Source organism: Emydura macquarii, unplaced genomic scaffold (genome assembly GCF_026122565.2).
Source record: "Emydura macquarii macquarii isolate MOO-44397 ecotype Brisbane River unplaced genomic scaffold, CSIRO-AGI_Emac_v2 contig_587, whole genome shotgun sequence".
NCBI lineage: Eukaryota > Metazoa > Chordata > Testudines > Chelidae > Emydura > Emydura macquarii.
In genome coordinates, this window is record NW_027130724.1 from 16,840,827 (window position 1) to 16,865,216 (window position 24,390).

Genomic DNA, 24,390 nt, shown 5'->3' on the forward strand with positions numbered 1-24,390 from the left:
GAGGTAGGGAGTTCCCCAGGTAGACTTGTTTGCCACAAGGTCCAAAAGGAAGTGTCTCCAATTTTGTTCCTTTCAGATGCCCAGCCTGGGATCAATGTGGATGCCTTCCTCATCTCATGAACCGGTCAACTGTTCTACGCTTTTCCACCTACCCGGCTCATTCTGAGGGTCCTATAAAAGATCAAGTAAGACAGGGCACTAGTGATCCTGATAGCCCCAGCCTGGCCTTGACAGCACTAGTACACATTGCTGCTCGACTTTCAATCCGGTCACCTTTCCATTGCTGCCGGATCGCATCACGCAGGATCACGGGTCATGTCTCCACCCCAACGTTGGATCCCTGCATGGGTCACCCAAAGGGGCATCTAAGCTCAATTGGCCCCAGTCGCTGTGATCCTGGATTACTCGTTGCACCTAAAACAGCTGGGCCTAGCACAATCATCAGTTAACGTGCACCTGGCGGCAATCTCAGCCTTCCATCCTTGTATCGTGGTTCCTGAAAGGCCTAGACAGACTGTATCCACCAACTCACCAACTGGTCCATCCATGGGATCTCAATCTTGTTCTATCACTATTGACGGGACCCCCATTTGAGCCTCTTGCATCATGCTCCCTGTTATATTTATCCTGGAAAGTGGCATTTTTAGTAGCCATCACTTTGGCCAGAAGTCCCCAAGCTTAGGGCACTCATGTCAGAGCCACCGTACACCGTGTTTTTTAAGGATAAAGTTCAACTCCGTCCCCACCCACCATTTCTGCCAAAGGTGGTGTCCCAATTTCACATAAACCAGGATATTTTCCTCCCAGTCTTCTACCCAGAGCCTCATGGTAACAGTCGGGAACGTAGACTGCATTCCCTGGACGTCAGGAGGGCATTGGCCTTCTATATAGAGACAACCAAACCGTTCAGAAAGTCCACCAGCTCTTCATGGCACAGGCAAAAAGGATGAAAGGTCTTCCTGTCTCTTCCCTGAGAATTTCTTCATGGATCACCTCATGCATCAGGACCTGCTATGAGTTGGTGAAGTTACCGGCTCCTAAGATTATGGGCCCATTTGACGAGAGTCCAGGCCTCATCGGCAGCTTATCTGGCCCAAGTCCTGATTCAGGACATTTACAGGGCAGCCACGTGGTCCACCATCCACACTTCTGCTGCTCATTATTATACAATCAGTCGACAACCAGAAACGACACAGCATTTGGCAGAGCTGTGCTGCAGTCTATAGTTCCCTGAGCTCTGACCCCACCTTCTTGGTCTGGCTGGGGAATTACCTACTTGGAATTGACATGAGCAAGAACTTGAAGAAGAAAAGACGGTTACTTATCTGTAACAGGTGTTCTTCGAGATATGTTGCTTATGTCCATTCCAAGACCCACCCACCTACACCTCTGTTGGAGCCTACCGCAAGAAGGAACTCAGGAGGCGGAGGGTCGGCAGGATCCTTTATAGAGCACCATAGCAGTGCGATTCAAGGGGGCACCAGAGCCGGACCCTGCGGGTACTTCTGAGGGAAAACTTTCCGATGAACTGCACATAGTGTGCGCACACCTACTTGGAATGTACATGAGCAACACATCTCGAAGAACACCAGTTATGGGTAAGTAACCGTCTTTTTGCACAGATTCAGTTCTAGCACTAATAAATGTATATTTGTTGTGTTTACAGCCGTGCAAGTTTCTTTTGGATGCTATTTTTGCTAAAGGAATGACTGTGCGTCAGTCAAAAGAAGAGCTACTTCCTCAACTCAGGGAGCAATGTGGATTAGATCTGACTATTGACAGGTAACAAGCATACAGTCGGGATTGAAATTGATGGATTAAATACAACTAAAAGTGCCTCTATTTGTGTGCCTCAGAAGCCAAGAGGACCTGCTATAAATAATAGGAGGGAGTTTTTTTCTCCTTTATGGGAGAAAGTATTAATATAATCAGTCCTACCCAATTTTTGAGTGTTTTATTTGGAGGTGGTGAAAGGTGATCAGTTATTGTGTTGTCTGAGTCAAACTGTGAATATAAAAGATAAATTTTGGGATAAATTTCTAGCCTTCATACAATCTAGAAAGATTGATGGAATGGTGCTTAAACGGAAAAGCCCTTGTTTGAAATGGATTACCACAGAGGGTCTATAAGTTAAGATCTGTTTACACTTTTATCCTTATACTCTGGTATTGTCTGTTGGGAATGTTTCAGGTAACAGTACCTCTCTAAAAGCAGACAAGGGAGGAGAAGAAAAACTCTTCGTAATAAAAAATCCTAGTCTCTGAAAGATACAGTCCAAATGTTTCTGTGGAGTATAAGAGCAAATGCTGCTCTGTGGCATTGCTCTGACATGTTGCCTCTTCTGATTTTCCATACACTTCAACCTCTTGCCTCAGGGCTGGAGGAAATCTGCAAGATGAACCACATGAGTCAGACACCTAACCTTTTTATGAAGAAAAAATGTTTTTAGTGGGGAAAAGCTGTTGGTAAAGCTTGGGGAAGGATAACACCATATTTTTTTTTTTCCATTTCTGCTTAAGCCATTCTTCCCTCCTACTGTCCCTCTCCTTATGTGCTCCATGCACTGGCCAGATACAGTCCTAGTCCCATGTTCTCCAGAGCATGTGTACTCCCCCTAATAAGCACATCCTTGCTGGAGCTTCCCTGGTATATGGCAGCTCTGCAATGTCGTCTTGTCAGGGTTTAGGTTTAAAAAGCCATAATTGAAACCTCTGAGTCATCCACCCACGAATGAGAGAGAATAATATTTCAGTATAGTCAGAAAATAGAAGTGTGATGAGTAAGGTTAAGATTCTGTGATGGGTATTTTTAGTAAAATTCAGGGGCAAGTCATGGGCAATAAACAAAAATTCACAGAACCAGTGATATGTCCCTGACTTACTAAAAAAATACTCTTGGCGGGGGAAAAACAGAGCTGCTGGGGCTTGCAGCTGCTCCAGCCCCACTGCTCCAGCGGTCTGGCCAGCCAATCAGCTGCTTTGTGGCCCTGGGGATGGCCGGCTGATCAGTTGGGCAGTGGTCCCCAGGGTTTGCAGCTGCTTCAGCTCTGCCCCAGAAGTCATGGAGGTCCCGGAAAGTCACAGAATCCATGACCTCCGGGACCAAATTGTATCCTTAATGATATTTCACCTCAGAAATTTGTGGTACTTCTGGTTTAATTTAGGCTCATTTATTCTCTCACAAGCATCATGCATTTAAGAAACCTAAATGAAATACAAAGTGTGCTTTAGCATTTTGTATCTATATTAGATTTCACATTGGATTTGATTATGAACTTAATAAACTTGAGACTGTTTTTCCCTTTTAAAAAATCTTGCAATTCATAGTTCTTCGAGTGATGTCCCCAGGAGTTCTCCAATGTAGGTGCAGCAACGCCTTTGCATCTGGAGTTGGAGATCTTCAGTAGCACTGCCCTTCAGGCCGCACATGCGCACCTCCCCTGCCTCGCGCAATGTGCGGTAAGTATACATAGCACTGTGCAGTCCAACCACCCTCAATTCCTTCTGTACCTCCTGCAGTCTGGAATGGAATCCTTAGCAGAGGATCCTGTTTTTTGTCTTCACCTTTGACAGATAGTTCATGTTTTCCTCTTTCTTTCTTTCTTCAAAAAAAATTCATAGTATTAATATTTTCCTACTACTTTATTTTAATTTCTACGACCCTACAGTCTTTAGAATAGTGTAGGTTTCTGTTTTCCTGCTTCCCTGCCTTCCCAGTTGGGAAGCTATTATGTCATCCTTATGCTTAGTTCTCCTGGGTTTAAGAGGTGCATCTCTTGCAGAGCCACCTTCATGATAACAGACAGCCATGCAGAGTGCATTCGTTGGTTGAGAAAGGAACATGTTCCTCAGAAGTGCTCCCACTGCCTTGATTTGAAAGAAGGAGCAAGGAAGGACAGGGACATCCAACTTAAATTGCTCCTGATAGAGAAGTCCCTTCGTCCAGCCTCCGATCCCAGCTCAAACTCCTACCCGGAGCGGCCTTCACAGTCATCAATATCAACTACCGATCCTCACTCTCCATGCCCGAGTAAGAGAAAAATATCCTCTTACTGGGCTGAGGTAAAAAGAAAGCAGTCCCCTCTTCAACCCCTGAGGCACAAACCCCAAGAATGCCGTCCCCGGCTAGATCCGAGGCGTCAACGGCTTCTGACAAAGGGGTAGGGCGACACAAAGAAACTGAGTTCCTTGGCCTCTAAGACAAGGTTGAAAGACCATTCTAGGGCACATCACCAGCTATTGACACCACCTTCTATTTGCAGTGACCAACGTGAGCCCTTGACCTCATCTGTGGCTTCAAGACCCTTTTGTGACTGAAACAGCCAACAGCACCGATATTGGCAGCGACCAAGACATCGGCACTGACCTCAATAGCGGCATGCCATCAGCTCTGGGAACAAATCTCTGGTGCTACCTGCTGCCCGGTCTGAAAAACACACCATGGCACCATGTCTGACAGCGGTACCACTGATGCCATAGGTACCACAGGAGTTCAGATACATAACAGACGTAAAAGTATCTGATTCTTCAGAATCTCCTCTCCTTAAATGAGACTTACCTCAGGTCTCAGTCATCTAGTTAAGCTGTGCCTCACTCTCTCCAGTGGGATCAGCTCCCCCAACCCTTCCCGAGTGATGCGGAGCAGGCGACACCTGAATCTATTGCCCCATCAACATCTGGGCAAATAGCGTTGGCCTTGCAAACTTACCCTTCAACATCTCAGGGTATCCAGTCCTGGCAAGGTCTTCCGTAGGGCTCAGTTTGGTAATCCACCAGCACAGCAGATACGTCTTCCATCTATTCCATCCTCAACAATCTCACAACCTCCAGATGTGAAGCCTCCACAAGCACAAAAGGAAGAACCTGTGGAAAAACATGAGGACAATCAAAAGGAAGAGGCACTGCACTTCTCATCATCCCTACCTGATGAGGCCATTATGCCACTGCCTCCCTCTTGCAGCCGATGATTTTAGACATTTTCAGAACTTGTTCTGCGGAGTGGCAGATACTTTGCACACCCAAATGAAGGAGGTTAAAGAACAGCAGCATAAGCTGATTGACCTTCTCATACCTCCTCCGCAACAGAAATTGCACTACCTGTCAATAATGCACTACTCAAACTGGCTAATCTTTTATGGCAGACCCCATCCTCTAGCCCGCCTACATGCAAATGTGTGGATAGAAAATACTATGTACCAACAAAGAACCCGGAGTTCTTATTTTCACATCCTGCTTCGAACTCCCTCATTGCTAACGCAGTGCAAGAAAAGAACGTCCTATACCAATTCCAATCTGCTCATCCCTGCCAGGATGGGAAATGATTAGATTTATTTGGGAGAAAAGCTTACTGCTCCACCACCTCTGCTTAGAATTTCAGACTACGAGGCCCTCATGGCGAAATACAATTATATTAACTACTCCAAATTGGAGGAGTTACGTCAAGACTTCCCAGAGTCTAAAAAGGAGCAATTTTTGCTTTTAATAGCAGAATGCCATCTCATAGCTCGCACAGCTCTTCAAGCCTCCTTGGACTCAGCCGACATGGCAGCCCGATCCATTGCTACCACGGTAGTAATGCAGCGAGCCTCTTGGTTACATCTCTCAGGATTCCCCAAGGAGGTACACACTAATCACAGACACTGCACAAGGGGCAATGTCTCATGCATCTTCCAACAAACAACAATTTCGAAGGTGTAGTTGAGAGCCTGAGATTGACATCACACACAGACCACCAATTTGGCAACTGATTAGCTTCATTCCTACCACCTTGGATGCTTATTGCTTTGGAAATGGGTCCTAGAAATAATCAAGAGAGAATATTCCATCCCCTTCCTAACTGTGCTATCCTTCCATCCCCCTTTCCTGTCCCTCTTCAGGGACTCCTCTCATGAGCCCACCTTAGGGAGGAAGCAAACCATCTTCTGCAACTGGGAGCCATAGAGCTGGTCCCTGTATAACAGAGGATGAATATTCTACTCCCACCACTTCCTGGTCCAGAAGAAATCTGGTGGCTGGCGGCCCATTCTGGACCTTTGCAACCCAAACAGTTTGTCAAACTACAATGATTCAAGATGGTTACCCTCTCCACCAGCCCTGGAACGGGGACTGGTTCTTGGCCCACAATCACAGGATGAGTACTTCCATATTACCATACATCCCACTCACAAATACTTCCTATGATTCACCGTGGACAACAACCATTTTCAACACAAAGTACTGCCTTTCAGTCTATCAACAGCACCATTAGTTTTTCCAAAGTATTTGCAGTGGTTGCAGCCCACTTAAGAAAGAGAGGAATCACAATCTTTCTGTATTTGGACAATTGCCTCCTCAAAGCCCCATTCGAGGATGAAATACTCTGAGCATTTCATACAATGATGAATGTTTTCAAAAGCTTACGTCTCGAGAAATCCACCTTGAGACTGGTGCAAACATTGGAATTCACTGGTGCTCAACTCGACACCATATAAGCAAGATCATTTCTGTCATCTCACAGGTTCACAGACATAACAGACCTGATCTCAGATGCACGAGTATGCCTCCACATTACAGCACACACATGCCTTCAGCTCCTGGGACATATGGCAGCAGCCACTTTCATTGTCAGACATGCAAGGTTACATATGCGATGTCTTCAAGGCTGGCTCCGCACTGTGTACTTTCCTAACAAACACAGATGCAGAAACACAAATGCTGAGGCACATCAGACTCTGCTTTGGTAGACGCATCCCAGCGTTTGTGCCGGGTTCCTCTTTCTCCAACCATTATCTACTATGATTTTAACCACCGATGCCTCCCTCATCAGCTAGGGAGCATATTTGTTTGAACACAAGATACAAAACAGATGGATACCCACCAAATCCATTCTTCATGTCAACCTTTTTAGAATTGAGTGGTTTACAAAGCCTGTCGACATTCATTACCACTCCTCAAACATCAGATGATACAAGTTGAGACAGACAATCTCACCTGCATGATCTGTATCAACAGGCAGGGAGGAGTGAAGTAAGCAATCAAGCGATGGAACTTTTGTATGCAAAACAACATCTCTGTTTCGTCTACATACCTCCTCGTGCATCAGAACATTATGGCAGACACATTGAGAAAGATCTTTTCTTATGAACATGAATGGGAAGTAAACATGAGAGCGCTCTGACCCATATTCCATCAATGAGACCATCTTACCATAGACCTGTTTGCCACTAACAGAACACCCATTGCCCCCAGTTTTGCTCAAAAGCAGGTCCTGCACGAGGATCAGTGGGGGATGCTTTTCTCGTGACTTGGAATGGATCACTACTGTATGCATTTCCCCCCTTTTCCTCTTCTGTTCAGAGTCTTATGCAAAATACAGGAAGACCGATCTCACATCATGCTAATAGCCCCAACATGGCCTCAACAAGTATGGTACACTTACCGACTTCATATGACGCTATATCAGCCTATCAACTTTCCTCCGGCATCGTGGCTCCTTTCACAGGACACTAGACAAATTCGTCACCTTAACCTACAAATGCTCCATTTGAAAGCATGGCTCCTCCTTGGTTCAGGGTCTGGACATAGCCTGCTCTGACCCAGTAAAACACATCTTATTACATAGCAGATATGACTGACTAGATGCATGTGTGCACACAAGTGGAATAGATTACAACATTGGTGCTCCCCTAGGCATATTGAGGCAACTCACACCCTGTTACCACTCATTCTAGACTACCTTCTCCAACTCAAACAGGGTGGATTAGTCAACAGCTTGGTTAGAGTAAACCTGACTGCTGTCATTACTTTTCACCATCCTATTGAAGGATACTCTGTATTCACACACATCCTCGTTAAGAGTTTCATAAAGGGAATTTAAAACCTGTGCCAATAGATACGAGTCCCACCCCTACCTGGGACCCAAACCTAGTTTTACGATCTTTGCTGAGACTCCTGTTTGAACCAATGGCAAAATGATGACATTTACATCTAGCTATGAAAACTGCCTTTCTCATTGCCATTACCTCTGCCCCACAGGTGAGAGAAATCTCTGCCCTCCTGGCACACCCGCCATATACTGTGTTCCATAAGGACAAAGTGACACTTCGTCCACATCCCAGATTTCTACCCAAAGTCGTATCATTTCATTTGAACCAATCTAAATGCCTCCCTGCCTTTTTTCCCAAACCACATAGTAACCAACAAGACGCAGCTTTCCATATACACTGGATATAAAGCATGCATTATCATTCTGCTTGGATAGAACTAAACCATTCAGAAAATCACCACATCTGTTCATATCCACCACTGAGAGGTCCTAAGGCAATGCTCTATTGAAACAAGGTCTCTCTAAATGGATTTTGCAGTGCATACACCTCTCCTAGGAACTCCATAATGAATAGGCTCCTACCTCAATAAGAACACACTTCACACAAGCACTGTCAGTCTCCATTGCATTTCTGAACAATGTTCCAATTATTGACACATGCAAAGTGGTCACATGGGCATCCTCAGATACATTTGCCCAACACTATGCCATTATGCGGGATTCTTCTGCAGATACCATCCTTGGATGTACAGTCCTATCCTCAGCTATGCAAGCCCCTCCAAAGCCCCAACCTTCCAGCTAGGGGCACTGCTTTGTAGTCACCCACAATGGAGCACCCATTGGGACATGACTAGAAGAAGAAAAGAAGGTTACTCACCTTGTGCAGTAACTGAGGTTCTTCTAAATGTGTGTCCCCATGGGTGCTCCACTCCCCACCCTATCCCCTTTGCTTCACGGAGTGTGACATATGGGCTCTGCAGCAGAGAAGGAACTGAGGGTGGTCCGACCGCACAGCGCTAGATTTACTTCGCATGCACTGCATGAATCGGGAGGTGCGCATGTGCGATCTGACAGGCACTGCTGTTGAAGATCTCCGACTCAGATGCAGAGGCGCTGCCGCACCTATGGTGGAGCACCCATGGGGGCGCACACACGTTGCAGAACCTCAGTTTCTACCCAAGGTGAGTAACCTCTTCAGGTTAAGATTCTGTCACAGTATTTTTAGTAAAAGTCAGGGACAGGTTGCGGACTATAAACAAAGATTCACAAAGCTGCAACCTGCCCCTGACTGTTACTATAATTACCCTGGGGGTAGGGGAGAAAACAGCTGCTGCAGCTTGCAGGTGCTCCAGCCCCACTGCTCCAACAGGCTGGCTGGCTGGCTGATCAGCTGTTCGGCAGCAGCCTTGGGGCTGACAGCTGCTCCAGCCCTCCCCCAGAAGTCACAGAAGTCCTGGAGAGTCTCAGAATCCATGACTTCCATGACCAAATCATATACTTATTCATAGAAGATCACCAGTTACGCAACATTTAAACTGTTAAAATATACTGTAATTCTGCATATTTGTGCTGGAGGGCACACATCAAGCAGCTTAAATGTAGCCACAAAATAAACAGTTTTCCCAAGCCCAGCTTCCTGGCTAAAAATAGAATTATGTTCTACATAGATTATTGGTCCCCAAGCCAGCAACTTCTGATTCCACTCAGAAACATAATAGCTGGTGATTGAAGTCCTGGGTTGCCAGGTTGAGAATGTTGTAGAGGAAAATTCTTAAGCCCATAGATCAGAGGTCCCCCAAACATTTTCTGTTGACCCTCTTCCCCCCTTACCTGTAATAGAATCTGTACATGTGTGTCATGCTCCTCCCCGCCCCCCCAGGAGTCATGGTCAGGGGCCAAAACTATGGTCAGGAGCTACAGTTGAGGGCCAGAGCCGGGGTTGGGAGCCAGAGTCCGAGGGTTGGGGCTGGGACCAGAATGGAGCTGGATGGTGCTCCATCCCTGCCTGCCTCCTTTCCCCGCCCTCCCCCCCTCCCCATCTGGACTGGCCCGGCCTGTTGCACCCCTGAACGCTCTTCAGCACCCCCCCATAGTTGGGGGACCACTGCATTAGGGGAAGGAGGAGAGACTGCTGTCTAGCAGCCTGCTCCGGTGGCCATGAATGACAGCATTAATTAATATGCTTAAGAGTTCAGATTTCCATGAAGGCCACTTGAAGGAGTGAAGGTATATTGTTTCATTTTATAAGATCTCCAGACTGGAATTTTGAGGAGCAAGAAAAATCAAATTTACCAATAAAGAGAGGTAAAGGTTTGTTGCATCTTGGGCCTTTTCCAGGAGTGGAGACGCTATGTATTGGTGGGAGCAGAGAAGGCGTGCTTTGTGCAACCAGTGTGTGTGTTCATATTAAGAGTACGTCTGTATTGTGATCAGGAGATGTGATTGCAGCATGGGTAGGCATACCCACACCAGCTCGATCATAAATAGCAATGAAGCCACGAGCACAGATAATGCCACAGACTAGCCCCCCAAATACATACACAGGGTCCCTGGGTACATACTTGGGCAGTTAGCCTGTGCTGCTGTGGCTTCACTGATCTTTTTAGCAAACAAACTCTCTCAAAGCTTGCTTGGGTATGTTGCAGTCATGCCTCCTGATGCAGTGGAAACAAACTCATGTCATTAATTTCTCCAGGGCTCAAAAAAATAAATTTGTCATAGTATCCATTGCCAATGTTAAGCTGGTATCCGTGAACAAAAACTTAATGTTTTCTTAAACATATTCATAGGTTTCGCCTACGAAAGAAAACCTGGAAGAATCCAGGCACTGTCTTTCTGGATTATCATGTCTACGAGGAAGATAATATTTCAAGCAACTGGGAGGTCTTCTTAGAAATACTTGACGGTAATAACGATACATTATGAGAAAAAGTTAGAGCCCTAACATTTTTTGGAGTTACAATGCAAGTTTAAATTGTATATTCTGTGAATTATATGTATTCTTTATTGTTACTGGAATAAAATCCTTCACCTAATAACAGCATGTTAAATAGATACTTTGTTGAATGTTGGCTTATTGAATTATTTTAGTTTCAATGTATTCTACATTCTAAATTTCCCTGAAGGTAGTTCAAACTGCACTTAAAGTTTTTTTTCAGTTTAGTTAGTGTATTTTCTAGAATTGAGGACTCAAATGTAAGCTTAATACAGCCTTCTGAATTGCCCACGAAAACTTACCAGCCCGGGCACAAAGTCTCCTTGCCTACACATACCATGATGATTAGAACAATTATATTATTTTAGTCAAGTCACACTTAGTTCACACACACGTTGTGCCTTAAGAGACCTATAAAAATACAAAGTGTGCTCTAGCATTTTTACTTGCCCCAAAAGAGCAGTGGAGTAGAATTTTTCAAGAGTGGGGAAGGAGATAAAGGGCTTCAGATTACTTGTTCAGACCAGTGGTGCTAGTGTAATCAAAATGGGATAATATAAATTGCAAAAGGGGAGGGGGGGAGTCATGATGTAGTGCTTGCCTTATTGTTTAGTTCTCTGTGAAGCTGTGTGATGAAACCTCAGCTTTAGCTTTGAAAAATACTGGAGAAGTTCTTGGTTCATAGTTTCTTTGCAAACTTTTTGTGTATGTGTGAGAGAGAGAACCATGTAGGCGTAATGATTGTGATTTACATGTATCATTTGCTGAGAATTCAGCAGTGCCTACCCTTGAGGTTGCAGGAGTACTTCCATTCTAAGTGGTAATTTTCAATTGCTTATATTTTTTCTAATGTTTAACTTTTTGACTGAAAGTCAAACTAATGTTTTTCAGTTAGAGAGCAAATTTTTGATTGATTGATTGATCCAAAACTGTTAATCATTTTCAAATCTAAGAGTGGAAAAAGCCCCTTTCTTTACCCATTATAAAATACTTACTTTTTTTTTTTAATAGCTCTGGGATGTCAGTGGTAGAAACTTGAAATTTGGCAAGCAGATGATTGCAAATGTGCTTTTTGGGGATCTGGTGAAAGTTAGAGTTAGAGCTTTTAAAAATATGCTTTGCAAATGCATGTTGGATTTTGTAATGCAGCCTCTTAATGGCCTGCCAGTATTGGTTCTGTGTATGCGAACACAGCTTGCAGGCAGTGCTGTTTTTCTCTAGTATATCTATCATTGCCTTAGGAAGGATTGTGGACTCCAAAAGAATTCTAATGCCTTTCATATGATGTAGAGATTCACTCACCAACTAGTCTCTATTCACATCAAATATCAAAACAAGACCTCATAGTGGATCATAATATTAGGATCATTCCGCTCTTGTATACTTCGATCAGTGGTGCAATACTGAATATTTTTATTTACATTGTTATAATTGGACTTCAGAATTAGTAATCCTTTGAAATGAGAAGAGAGTTCGCATCTCTCTCAGCTATTATTTTAGGATATCTACAGGCTCACACAGACATTTGCATCACATTTTTAAAGTTTTCTTCACAACCAGAAGAGGTAGAGGCTTAATTTAAAATCCTGGAGCACAGTATTGCAGCCTTCAAGAAAAGCATAATAAGTCTGTGAACTGTCCCAAAGTGTTAGTTGGATGCGTCAACGACTTCTGCCTCGGACACAGTGGAATTTATTTATTTTTCTTTCTCTTTTTAAAAAAATTGTGAAATACCATACAAAAAGGATTGCTATACTGAAGTGCTCAAAAGTGAAGAATGTCAGCAACATGAATTTAGTTCCCTTGTGTGTGCTTGCCCAGTTGCCTTTTATTACATGATCCCATACTATTTTTTTCCCTGTGTTCCATTGCCTTATTGAGTTGAGGTGTTGGAAACAGAATGAGACAGGATTTTGTAGTGACTTAATCTATTGGTCTGCAGCCAGAACAAGTCTGCCTCTTTCACTGCAAAAGTTGTGTGGCCTAGGTTCTTCCACAGACTCAGGTCAGGTCTACACTGCTGGCAAAATTAGGCGGCAATCGACAAGAGTTACGTGAGCGACACATAGTAACTTGCGTAACTCCCGTCGACTTTGTAACTTCCTTTTAGCACGCTGTCTCCACTGTGTAGCGCCGATGGGAAATGCGTTCCTGTCGATGCAGTGCTATGCTGTTTTTGGAGGTGATTTTAATAGATCAACTTTCAGATGGATTGAGCATGTCTTCACTGCCACTCAATTGATCCGGAAAAATTGATTTTGTGTACATAGGCTCAGTGCTTGACCATGTTAAGTCACTTACTCTTTATCTCTCTGTTCAGCATCTGTAAAATGAGGATGATGCTTCATGATCTCACAGGGATATTTTGAGGAAATTCATTAATGGTTTGCAAGGCACTTATATACTCTACTGATCAGTGCTGTAGAAAAGCCTATAAAGAGAATGTCATCTTAGTGAAAGGTTTGGATGATGTGCAGCAAATGAGGCATGTTGGTCACACACTGTGGTAGAAAAGGAAGTACTGAACAGCTGCTTTGTTCAATGAGCACTATCTATCTTGCGTATTAAATGAGGCTGGGATCCTGTGAAAGGTCACTGTGCAATAAATGTTCATCATAATTATAAAGAGAGAGAGAGAGTGAGATGCAGACTTAAGGTTATCCAGGCACCTTAACATTATAATTGCCTAGCTTTTAAGTGCTTCACTTTGCAGCCGTTGATAGTTTCTTTTTGTATGGCATATACATAGCTATAATACACTCAACACTCTTCCACATTTCTTTGTACATATAATATATGTAAAACTCTTCATTGTGGATAGAATAAGAATCTATAAAGATCTCAAAATACTCCATATCTTTTTGCAGGGGCAGAAAAGATGAAGTCCATGTCACAGATTGCAGTTCTATCAAGACGATGGAGGCCATCAGAAATGAAGCTTGATCCATTCCAGGAAGTAGTGCTGGAAAGCAGCAGTGTTGATGAATTAAAAGAGAAGGTGAATTACTTAAATAATATGTGTTTAAGCATAATTTCAAAGTAAAGTAAACTAAACCAAATTTGAAGTCCACTTTAATTCTGAATTTAATTGTGAAAGTGTGAACACAGAGATTTAATGTGATTTAATTGCATCTTGGTTACAAATGCCTGGTCAGCTGCAAATGGAAAAAGACTTATCTTGGATGTGGATGCCAACTGAGATCCCAGTAGTAGCTAAAGCTGCAGAGAACCCCCGCCCCTTTTTTTAAATCATATTTAACTCCTTGATGTTTAGAAGTTCACTTTTCTCGTGACTGAACACATATACATTGTATGTTCAGTTAACAGAATGTAGTGGCCTCCTTGTTAAGTGTGGTGGTCAGTCATGAACATGTAATGCTATGCACGCTATGCACTGTCTTCCTGTATGCCTTCGTGTGCACTCAAGTTACTGATGATCATGAATCCCCAAATGGCAATGGATCCTACCATCTCCAAGACCGCCTTTCACTTAGGCAGTGTCACAACATTTGTGGTCGACTGCTCTTGCTGCATGATTTCAGAGTTAATCTCTAGGGAGCAGTTGGCAGCATGGTTTTTTGTGTCCTCATCTCTTGAACTTGCTCCCACTTACACTATGCAAAAGCTTTAATTTGACCTTTAAAATGTGTACAAGATGGTATTTAGTCAGCCCTTTTACTTCATCAGAAGTTTATTGGTGGAAGGTGGGAATGACATGTTTAGTCAGTTGTCTAGCTTCTGTCAAGTTGTTTTTGTTTGATATATTATACACACAATAAATTGTATAAAGGAAATGGTTTGTAATATTTAGAACCAACTGCTGGAGCCAAAGATTTAATTTGAGGTATGCGGTCACATTGCATCTTAGACCTCACATGTTAATTGAGTTTCTGTTGTAATGTGTTCTACCACCTCCACGTTGCTGGAAATATGATATTCTTTTTCAAGTGCTTGCCTATGTCCATTCCATGCTAGGTGTGTGTGTGTGTGCGCGCGCCACACGCACCGGTGCTAGAGATTTTTCCCTCTTGGTATCTGTAGGACCAGCTCTAGTTCCCTTTACAGCGGCACGTGTATGTGCTGATATATATAGGGTGCTGCTGGCCCCACTCTGTCCATTCCTTCTTACTGCCTATGATGATGATGGAACGTCCTTGCCTTGGCAAGCACGTCTCAGTTTTTTTTTTCTGTCTTGCATCGCTGTATATCGTTTTAATAGTTCAAATTAGGTTTTAGTAGTAATAGCTTTAGGGACTAACTGTTCCCCTTCCTTGGGCTAGCCAAGATGATAGGACATGCTGTGGTCCCTGGGCTTCAAGCCATGTGCAACCTGTAAAAAGCCTATGCCGTGAATGATCCTCACCAGAGCTGCCTTAAATGTCTGGGTGAAGCTCATATCTGGGTCAAGTGCAAGATCTGCAGGAATTTTAGACTCCACACGAAGAAGGACCTTGTTATCAGTGATGCTCAGACTCGGCGCCTAGTTACATCAGTGTTGGACCGAAGCGCTTCCCCGGCATGGAGCTCATCATGACACCAATTGCCATCTCCAGTGCCAAAGAAACGGCATAAGAAGACTTTGCATGCAGAAAGAGAGTGCTCCCCAACTAAGCAAAGCAAATTGGAAGTGGGGGCCGCTCATCTTTTCTGGAACTACGGGCGCCTGTGACTTCCCCATAGAGCTTCCAGCCCACTCTGGGACCTGCCTGCTAGTGGCAGAGGCTCTTGGCACTTGACACTGCCTTCCACTTCCATGGCCTTCCAGGCAGCAACAAACTTACTGGCACTCCCAATACAGCCTATCCCTCGGGACCACAGACCTGCGCGCTAGGACACTGTGCTGGGCCAGTCGGCCAAGGGTGAGTCCAAGGGTAAGCCCAAGGCCCCTCTCAGGTCTCCAATATCACAGCACCACTCACCATTTCTTAACACCCATTGACTCCTCAACAACGATCACTGGCACCTCAGTCATTGTCACGTGGCAGCTGTAGACCAGACTGTAGGTGCTGTTCACCACGCTCCCCGGTACCAGTGACCAGAACCCCGATACAGAACACTGGGATCTCGGCACTGATCCCCAGACTCAAGGCATTGTTCACCAGCACACCGATAGCCCAGGGAATCTCTGCACTGATTGCCAGAATCTCGGTGCTGATCCCCAGCACCAGAATACCATGCTTGGCATCCTAAGGAACCAGGGGCAAAATCAGCACCATGTCCTCTGGTTCAGAGTCAGAGGAGGATGAAGGTCCCTCTCACAGGGGCCATGAGTACCCAGCTGTGCCTTTCAGGTTTCTCCTTCCCTGCCACTGGACTCTTGACCACCAATTCAATGGACTGGACCTTAGGAGTTCTGGAACCCATGGGGGTTTCCAATGGTTCCGGGTTCCCAGCATCGAGCCATCTCTGGGACTTCAGAAAGATGTTCTGCAACAGTGTCTAGGCCACCCCCAGATTCTGATGAGAATCTGGGCCAGGCAGAGGAAATGCCAGTCCCCACCAGGAGGAACAGACCCTGATGTGGGGGGAACAATCACCTATTCCTTCCCTACTGGCATCCTCATTGCCTGATGAGGTGGTAGCGGGACATTCTAGCACAGTTCCCCAGGACGATTTTAGGGCCCACCAAGAGCTCCTCAAACGAGTGGCAGCCAATCTGGGTTTGGATGTGGAGGAGCAAAAGGAGCTGGCTGACTTGTTATTCAACATTCTGGCAGTGACAGCACCTTCTAGAGTGGCCCTCCCTATTTATGAAGGGGTCATCAAGTTGGTGAAGGTCCGCTGGCAGAACTCCTCCTCACTGCTCCCACATCCAAAAGAGCGGAGGCGAGGAAACGTTGTAGGCTGCAGCAACAACACAGAAATGAGCCCTATAGAAAAGGAAATAAAAGCCCTAAGGGCTGCCAGGGCCAACCTTCCTCTGCCCCAGTTAGGCTTAGGCTGTTACTCATTGGGCAGCAGACAGAAATTTTCCATTTTCCATAGCCACAGGCATTTCCTGCAATTCGTAATGGGAAACAACCACTACCAGTTCACAGCCCTTCCCTTTGACCTGTCAACCACTCCAAGACTCTTTACAAAATGCCTGGTGATTGGGGATACCTACCTCCAACGCCGAGGGATACAGATATATCCTTACCTGGATGACTAGCTCATCAAAGGGCACTCGGAGTCTCAGGTCCAGCACAATATCAAGGTGCTGCGAGCAACCTCCCAAAGTGCGGGCCTGCTGGTAAATGAGCACAAGTCCTCGACTCTACCGAAGCGTGGGGTTCTACCTCAGGCCAGAGGCCAATCTTTGTCAAACATCATCTGTCAGGTCACTACCCACCCCCTCACCACAGGAAGGGTTTGCCTCAAACTACTAGGACACATAGTGGCATGTGCTTGCATGACTCAGCATGCAAGGCTTCGTCTCAGATCCCTCATCAGTCTACTCCCCAACAAAGCACAACTTGGACATGGTCCTCACGATTCCACCCTGGGTATTTACCTCTCTGGCTTGGTGGACAAGACTTATGCACGTGATGGAAGGGATCCCCTTCGTGGCCCCATGCCCATCACTTACCTTGGAGTTGGACATCTCGGACCTAGGCTGAGGTGCCCACTTGGGCCCCCTCAAGACGCAAGGTCTTTGGTCCTTGGAAGAGTTGAGGTTGCATATAAACGTCAGAGAGCTCAAGGCAGTTTGCGTAGCTTGTGAAATATTCCTTCCCCTCATGTCGGGAAAGGTAGTGCGAGTGTTGCCAGACAATACGACAGCAATGCATTATATCAACAAGCAAAGGGAAGCAAGATCCTCAGCCCTATGTCGGGAGGCACTCGAGTTGTGGAACCTCTGCATGGGGCACATGATCAGCCTTGAAGCTTCCCATCTCCCAGGGTTCAGGAACAAGTTAGCAGATCACCTAAGCAGGTCTTTCTTTTCTCACCATGAGTGGTCCCTTCACCCAGAAGTGATAAGAATTATCTTCCAGAAGTGGGGGACTCCCCAAGTGGACTTGTTCACGACCAAACAGAACAGGAAATGCCATCCGTTCTATTCCCTGAGAGCACATGGAAGCAAATACTTGCCCAACACCTTTCTACTTCGATGGTCAGGGGACCTCTTCCGTGCCTTCCCTCCAATCCCTCTGATTCACAAGGTCCTCATGTAAGTCAAGAGAGACAAGGTGAAGGTCGTATTGCTCACACCAGCATGGCCTTGCCAACATTGGTTTGGCATGCTGCTGACTAGCAGTGGCAGCGTGCATACTCCCAGCTTGTCTGCACTTGCTCTCACAGGATCATGGTTAGTTGTTAAACCCTAGCCTGGCCTCCTTGCACCTGATAGCGTGGATGCTGCATGGTTGAGCCAAGAAGAGCAAGCGTGCTCCACCGACGTCCAGAGTGTCTTACTAGAGAGCATGAAAACCTCCACTAGGGTTACTGACCTGGCAAAATGGAAACGCTTCTCGTACTCAGCAAGGGAGCATGAACTTTCTCTGTCTTGAGCACCTCTACCATCTGTCCTGGAATACTTACTGTACCTGAAGCAGCAAGGTTTGGCACTGGTGTCAATCAGGGTACATATAGTGGCCATCTCAGCTTTTCATTGGCAGATCCAGATCCAGCTCAATCTTCTCCCACAATATGACCGTCAGATTTCTAAAGGGTCTGGAGAAGAACTTCCCGCAGGTCAGAGATCCAGTCTCTCCATGGGACCTTAACTTGGTCCTCTCCAAACTCACTGGGCCTCCTTTTGAGCCTATGGTGTTTTGCTCCCTTCTCTACTTGTCCTGAAAGGGCACTTTCCTGGCGCTGATTACATCAGCGAGGCGTGGCTTGGAAATTAAGGTCCTAATCTTGGAGCTGCCCTACACTGTATTCTACAAAGATACGGTCCAGTCACATTCTCACCAAAGGTGGTGTCATATTTTAGTGTCACATTTTCATGTCAACCAGGACATCTTCCTGCCAGCGTTCTTTCCCAAGCCACACAGCTTGAATGAATAAAGACGTCTACACACAATGGACGTCAGGTGAACATTGGTTTTCTGTATAGAGAGGACTAAACCCTTCTAAAAGTACACACAGCTCTTCGTAGAGGTGGCTGATCGTATGAAAGACCAACCAGTTTCATCCCAAAGAATTTCCTCTTGGATCACCTCTGTATCCAAGCATATTATAAGCAGGTGAAGGCCGCGCCCCCAGCTATCCTAACAGCCCACTTGACGAGAGCTTAGGCCTCCTTTGCAGCTTTCTTAGCCCAAGTACCAATTTAGGACATCTGTAGGGCTGCAACTTGGTCCTCAGTGCATATCTTTTCATCTCACTATGCAATCATACAGCAAGCCCAGAACGATGCAGGCTTTGGCAGGGCAGTTTTGCAAATGGCATGTCCATGAACCCCTGGGCCACCTCCAAAGGTACTGCTTGTCAGTCACCTAGCATGGAATGGACATCAGCAAGCAATCGAAGAAGAAAAGATGGTTAATCTTCTGTAACTGTTGTTCTTTGAGATGTGTTGCTCATGTCCATTCCACAACCCACCCTCCATCCCCACTTTCAGAGTTCCAGTACAAAGGAACTGATAGGATGGGTGGCTGGCAGGCAGCACCCTATGTACCAGTGCATACGCGCACCGCTGTAGAGGGCACTAGAGCCAGCCCTATGGATACCACTGGGGGAAAAAAATCTCCAGCACTAGTGCATGTGGCGCATGCGCACACCAAGCATGGAATGGACATGAGCAACACATCTTGAAGAACAATGGTTACAGAACGTTAGTAACTGTCTTAAGTGTCTCACAGAAGTGTCAGCTGTGACTCCTGAGCTATTTACAAACTTAATTGGAGTAAGAAGCATCAGCTATTTCCTTGGGGTAACCCCTGCTTAAAGAAAAATTGCTACATGTGGGATGTTGATAAATTGAAATAGGTATCTTTTTTTCCTGCAACTGTGAATTCATTATTTCTATCATTGATCTGTCTGAATTTCTTACTGGCCTTTATAATTTGACCAAGACTTACTGATGTTCATAGTTTCGCTGCATGATATATTGGCATGAAACTGTTTATCTCACTGTCTTTTCTTTTAAAAAAAAAAAAAATTAATGTATTCAAAATGTTTGTTCTACAGCTTAGTGAAACAAGTGGAATACCCTTGGAATATATAGAATTTGCTAAGGTAAGTAGCATTGTATCTAAAGTATACATACTGATTTAGAGTATATATGTCATTATGCTGCTCAGATGATTTATTCACTAAATAATTGCTTCTTTCCAGGGTAGAGGCACATTTCCCTGTGATATTTCAGTACTAGAGATTCACCAGGACTTGGACTGGAATCCTAAAGTATCTGCATTGAATGTCTGGCCTCTCTACATTTGTGATGATGGTGCAGTAATATTTTATAGGTATGTATTTTATTGTAGTATAATGATCATTGACAAATACCCTACATATAAATACGATTCTAACAACCAACTAAGTCTGAAAAACAGTTCATGTTGAGAATTCTACTGTCATTTTGAAGAAGAAAAATGTTCACAATGGAAGTTCAGAAGAAAAAAATCAAGTTTAACTTTGTTTTTTTTTGAGGCACTCCAGTTATAAATTTGTGTTAGTACTTCTATTTTACTAATACGTGCTAAATAAATAGTAAGTGTGGATTTCAGGAATTTTGACATTGACTTCACTGTAGCCAGGATTCACCCATTATGTAGCATTTGCTTAATATTTTACATTAAGCAGTTATGCAAATAAAGTAGACAATATCTTCTGGTTTAAGAAATTTTTGCCTTAGCATTATTGAATTTATTTTACTTACTATACAGGTTGACACTGATAAACAAATGAAAGTAGAAGCCATGCTAAGGGATCATGTAATAAGTATTACTAGTTTGAAAAATATTGACCTGTTTCTTTCTTCAGGGCCATTGCAACCTGTCAGGCCAACATTGGTGTTTTATGTGCACAGCACATCCATATCTTAAAACTGAATTATATTTTCTGTGAAATTGTTTTCTGTATTTTAAATGCCCCAGTGATGAAACTGACTCCTGTGCAGGGAGCCAGTACAAGGCATTTGCACCTCTGAGGGCCTCAGAAATGGGCTCAACAGCTAATTGCTAAACCACTAGGCCACAGCAACTCCAGTCCTTGTTGTTTGTCTACGTCTAGTTACTTCCTGCAGCATGCGCCTTTTGGAGGGTCCCCCAAAATACTGCCTTGTTGCTTTTTTATCTGCCTGATAAAAGAGAAAAAAAAATCTACCATTAGACAATTCAGTACTAAAATAATGTGAGGGTGTTCCTTCAGCCTTGTACTTTGGTTAGTTCAGAATGTAGTTTATTCTGTAGTCTGAAGTTATTTGAACCAAGTTTTTTAAGTAAGGGATAATATAAAATGTGAAGGTAAAAAGAATATTTTATCCCGAATAAATTAGAATTTAAAGTGAATTGGAACATGGGACTTCAGCCCATTTCTAAAATTTTTCATAAATTTGGGGTTGAGGTAGCAGAAGAAAAGAGGAAGGTGGGTGGTGTGGGGGACTTGAGGAAAAGCCTGAATAAAGAAGCAGCTAGAGGTTTGTGTGTTCCTGTGGAGCAGCTGGCATATTGTCAAAAGCTGCTGCTATGATGACTGGCTGAAGAGTTAGAGTAGCAGCTTGAAAGATGGAAGCTGTGTTGCTAGGCAGGGTTGGGCTAGTGAAGAGGCAGTATGAGGCTTGATGAAGAGGATCTATGAAGCTAACCAGGAAAGCTGGCTTAGTGTTAGTTTCAGCTTCCTAGGAATGCAAAGACTCTCTGGTCACTCTAGCTGTTCTCCAAACTGCTAGTGGCACATTGAAACTAAAAGGTTCATTGAATTAAAGTTCAATTGTCTCTTTCAATAGCTGTAGAGCCACCCCTTGATTTGAAAACCCAGATACCTCTTGGCAAATTATATACCCTCATTCCCGTCTCAGTTTATTTTTTCAGTATGTTTTTATAGCTAATTTGGCAAACTTCTGGAAAAATCTAGTTTTTGGTTCTTTCTCTTGTCTCCTTATATTGGGTCTACTGTCATGTTTAATTCTGAGTGTCTCAGCAAACATACTTTGCTTTGCACAGAGGAGACTTAAAATGGAGAAAGGTTAAAGAACTTGAAAAGAAAGAACCTGCATTTTGTGAGGAACCTTATGATGTTATACAATATGAAAAGTCTAATAGGCTTTTTTGATCCTGTGAGGCATCTCATTTGTGTAACTTTGTAATTTTTACTACATCTGGTTTTTAAACTATAATTTTATTTTTATTTTAGGGATAAAACTGAAGAATTAATGGAATTGACAGATGAACAGAGAAATGAACTAATGAAAAAAGAAAGCAGCAGACTCCAGAAAACTGGACACCGTGTAACCTACTCCCCTCGTAAAGAAAAAGCACTAAAAATTTATCTGGACGGCGCCCCAAATAAAGAGTTAACTCAAGACTGACATTTATTATAGCATTTTCCCTGGGGAATTTTTTTGTTTTAAATAATAATAAAAGTTCACTACTACTGTGTAGTGCCATTATGGCAGGACACTCATTAGGTGTAAAGCAATGACACCAGCACTGATTGGGCTGCAGTTTACCAATCAGAAGCTCAGTGCCCAGTCGGGCCACTGTTTGACTTTGAATCATGTTGTGCACTATAGTCAAATGTACTGTAAAGCTAAAGGGATGTGCAAATAAAAAAAATTGAATAGAAAAAATGGGGAGGGGGAGGGAAATGAGTGGAAATGATTGAGGACAATGTGCACATAGTAGCTAGTAAAACTAGCATCAAACAGGATACTCATAGCTTAATAATAAAAGCTGTGCAAAGGCCATGAATGAATTCTTTTGTTTGTTTCAATGATACACACATTACCTCATTGAAAGTTTGGAAGTAAACGTAACACATTGGCTCTTGGAAAGCAGCAAAAATGGAGTGAAAATGTAATGGAATTTTCAAAAGCCAGCTCTAAAAGTTGTGTACGGTTTTAGAAGAATCCTTGGACTATTCTTCCTTAAAACACATGGTCTAAAACAGGTACCTTCAGAAAGTTACCAGGAGTTCTTGGCTTATTTTCCTCAAGTTTTGTAAGGTAACTCTTAACATCTTATAGAAGTGGAAGAGCAACTTTACAATATTGCATTCAATGTGTAAATAAAATCTGCCCTATCCAATTAGCAGAACTATAGTTCAGCTACTTACCATGGTATTTCTTTTCACATATCAATATTTGTTGTGTACATTTGAAAGCATAGTTGCCTATTTAAATTTGTGTTCATTTTATGTTTGGCAATGCTGGGTACTTTAGGGTTGCATTTTCCCTTGTTAACAAGGGTTTTTTTGTTTCAGCTACTTATTTTTGTACATTTTGTTTTTGAAAACTTTATTACAAGTTTGCATCTTCTAGTCCCATTGCAAGTCACACTTTAATTTTTCCTGGAGTTGATTCATAGTTAATTGTAGTTTAAACATTTGAGCAACCTCTAACACCTCACAGTATAAACTTGCTGGTAGTTCAGGTTGTGGTGCAGACTGATGTAGTCAACATGATTTCATTGCAAAGCCTAGAAACAGCAGGTTTTTGCTTTGCTACATAAAGATCAATTGAGAACAAAAACTATGTAGAATTGGAAATACCATCTAATTTATAACAATCAATAAAAGGTTTTGATAAACTTTTTCATGCCAGATGCTGTTTACAACAATGAACATGCCAATAAAACATTTGTTCATTCTGTTGTGTTATTTTAATCATTAAAATTATGTGGATTTTTTTAACCTGGAAAGAAATTATGGAATTGTTTCATGTAAACCTGAAGATTCACTTTTCAAAGGCAGTCTCTGAGTTTTAAGTTACAAATATATAGTATCAAGGAGCGTGTTTTATACAGACTATGCTGGTCTAAATTTCATATATTCATAAGATTTATTTACCTAATTTTCTTTCTGGGAATGAATTCTTCCCCAGTGCAGGATTTTAGGTTGCAACTCTTTTCCCCCCTGCAAATACCAGAGGCAGCACAGCCTTGACCCTTTGTTTCCACCATTACTCGCAGGTATTTCCAAAGATGTATGCGAAAACTAAGGGCTCAGATCTGTCTAGTGGTACAAAGCAGACAAAGTCAATAGAACTGTAGCTATCCGGTGGGGTGGGGAATACCTGTGTGGTGTAGAACCTCCATTATGGCATCGGTATGGGAAGAAAGGGAGCATTGTGGGAATGTCTCTGGCTACTGGAATGACTTATATTATATGTATTAACTCTATATATGGAGACCCTTAAGGGTACATCTGCACTACAGTTAAACACCTGAGGCTGGCAGGGAAGTAAAATTGTGATGTAGATGTTTGAGTTCAGGCTGGAGCCTGAGCTCTGGGGCCCCGAGAGAGGGGACAGTACCAGAGCTTGGGCTCCAGCCCAGACATCAATGTCGACAGCAATTTTACAGCCCTGCAGCTGCCTGCGTGCTGCAAGCCCAAGTCAGTTGACATGAGCCAGCTGTAGGTGTTCAGTTGCAGAGCAGGCATTCCCTAAGAAGTTGTCATAAAAGCACTGATGGCCTTATGGTTGTGAGGACTAGGGGACAAGCTGCTCCAATAAAGGGAGGTGGGGGGCCTTTTTATTCTGGATCATGACCTTTATGCTG

At 43.7% G+C, this 24,390-nt stretch overlaps 1 protein-coding gene across 4 annotated transcripts in view; it reads left to right on the forward strand.

The window, feature by feature from the left end:
- Nucleotides 1–23,478, forward strand: part of USP47 (ubiquitin specific peptidase 47) — a 113,048-nt gene extending 89,570 nt beyond the window's left edge. For all 4 annotated transcript variants that reach the window (XM_067540811.1, XM_067540813.1, XM_067540815.1 and 1 more), the window contains exons 23-28: nucleotides 1,667–1,782; nucleotides 10,593–10,708; nucleotides 13,606–13,736; nucleotides 19,859–19,906; nucleotides 20,006–20,136; nucleotides 22,025–23,478. In XM_067540811.1, the coding sequence (XP_067396912.1) occupies nucleotides 1,667–1,782; nucleotides 10,593–10,708; nucleotides 13,606–13,736; nucleotides 19,859–19,906; nucleotides 20,006–20,136; nucleotides 22,025–22,199 (717 nt within the window). In that variant the 3' untranslated portion in view covers nucleotides 22,200–23,478. The remainder of the gene's footprint in view (nucleotides 1–1,666; nucleotides 1,783–10,592; nucleotides 10,709–13,605; nucleotides 13,737–19,858; nucleotides 19,907–20,005; nucleotides 20,137–22,024) is intronic.
- Nucleotides 23,479–24,390: the final 912 nt, after the last annotated feature.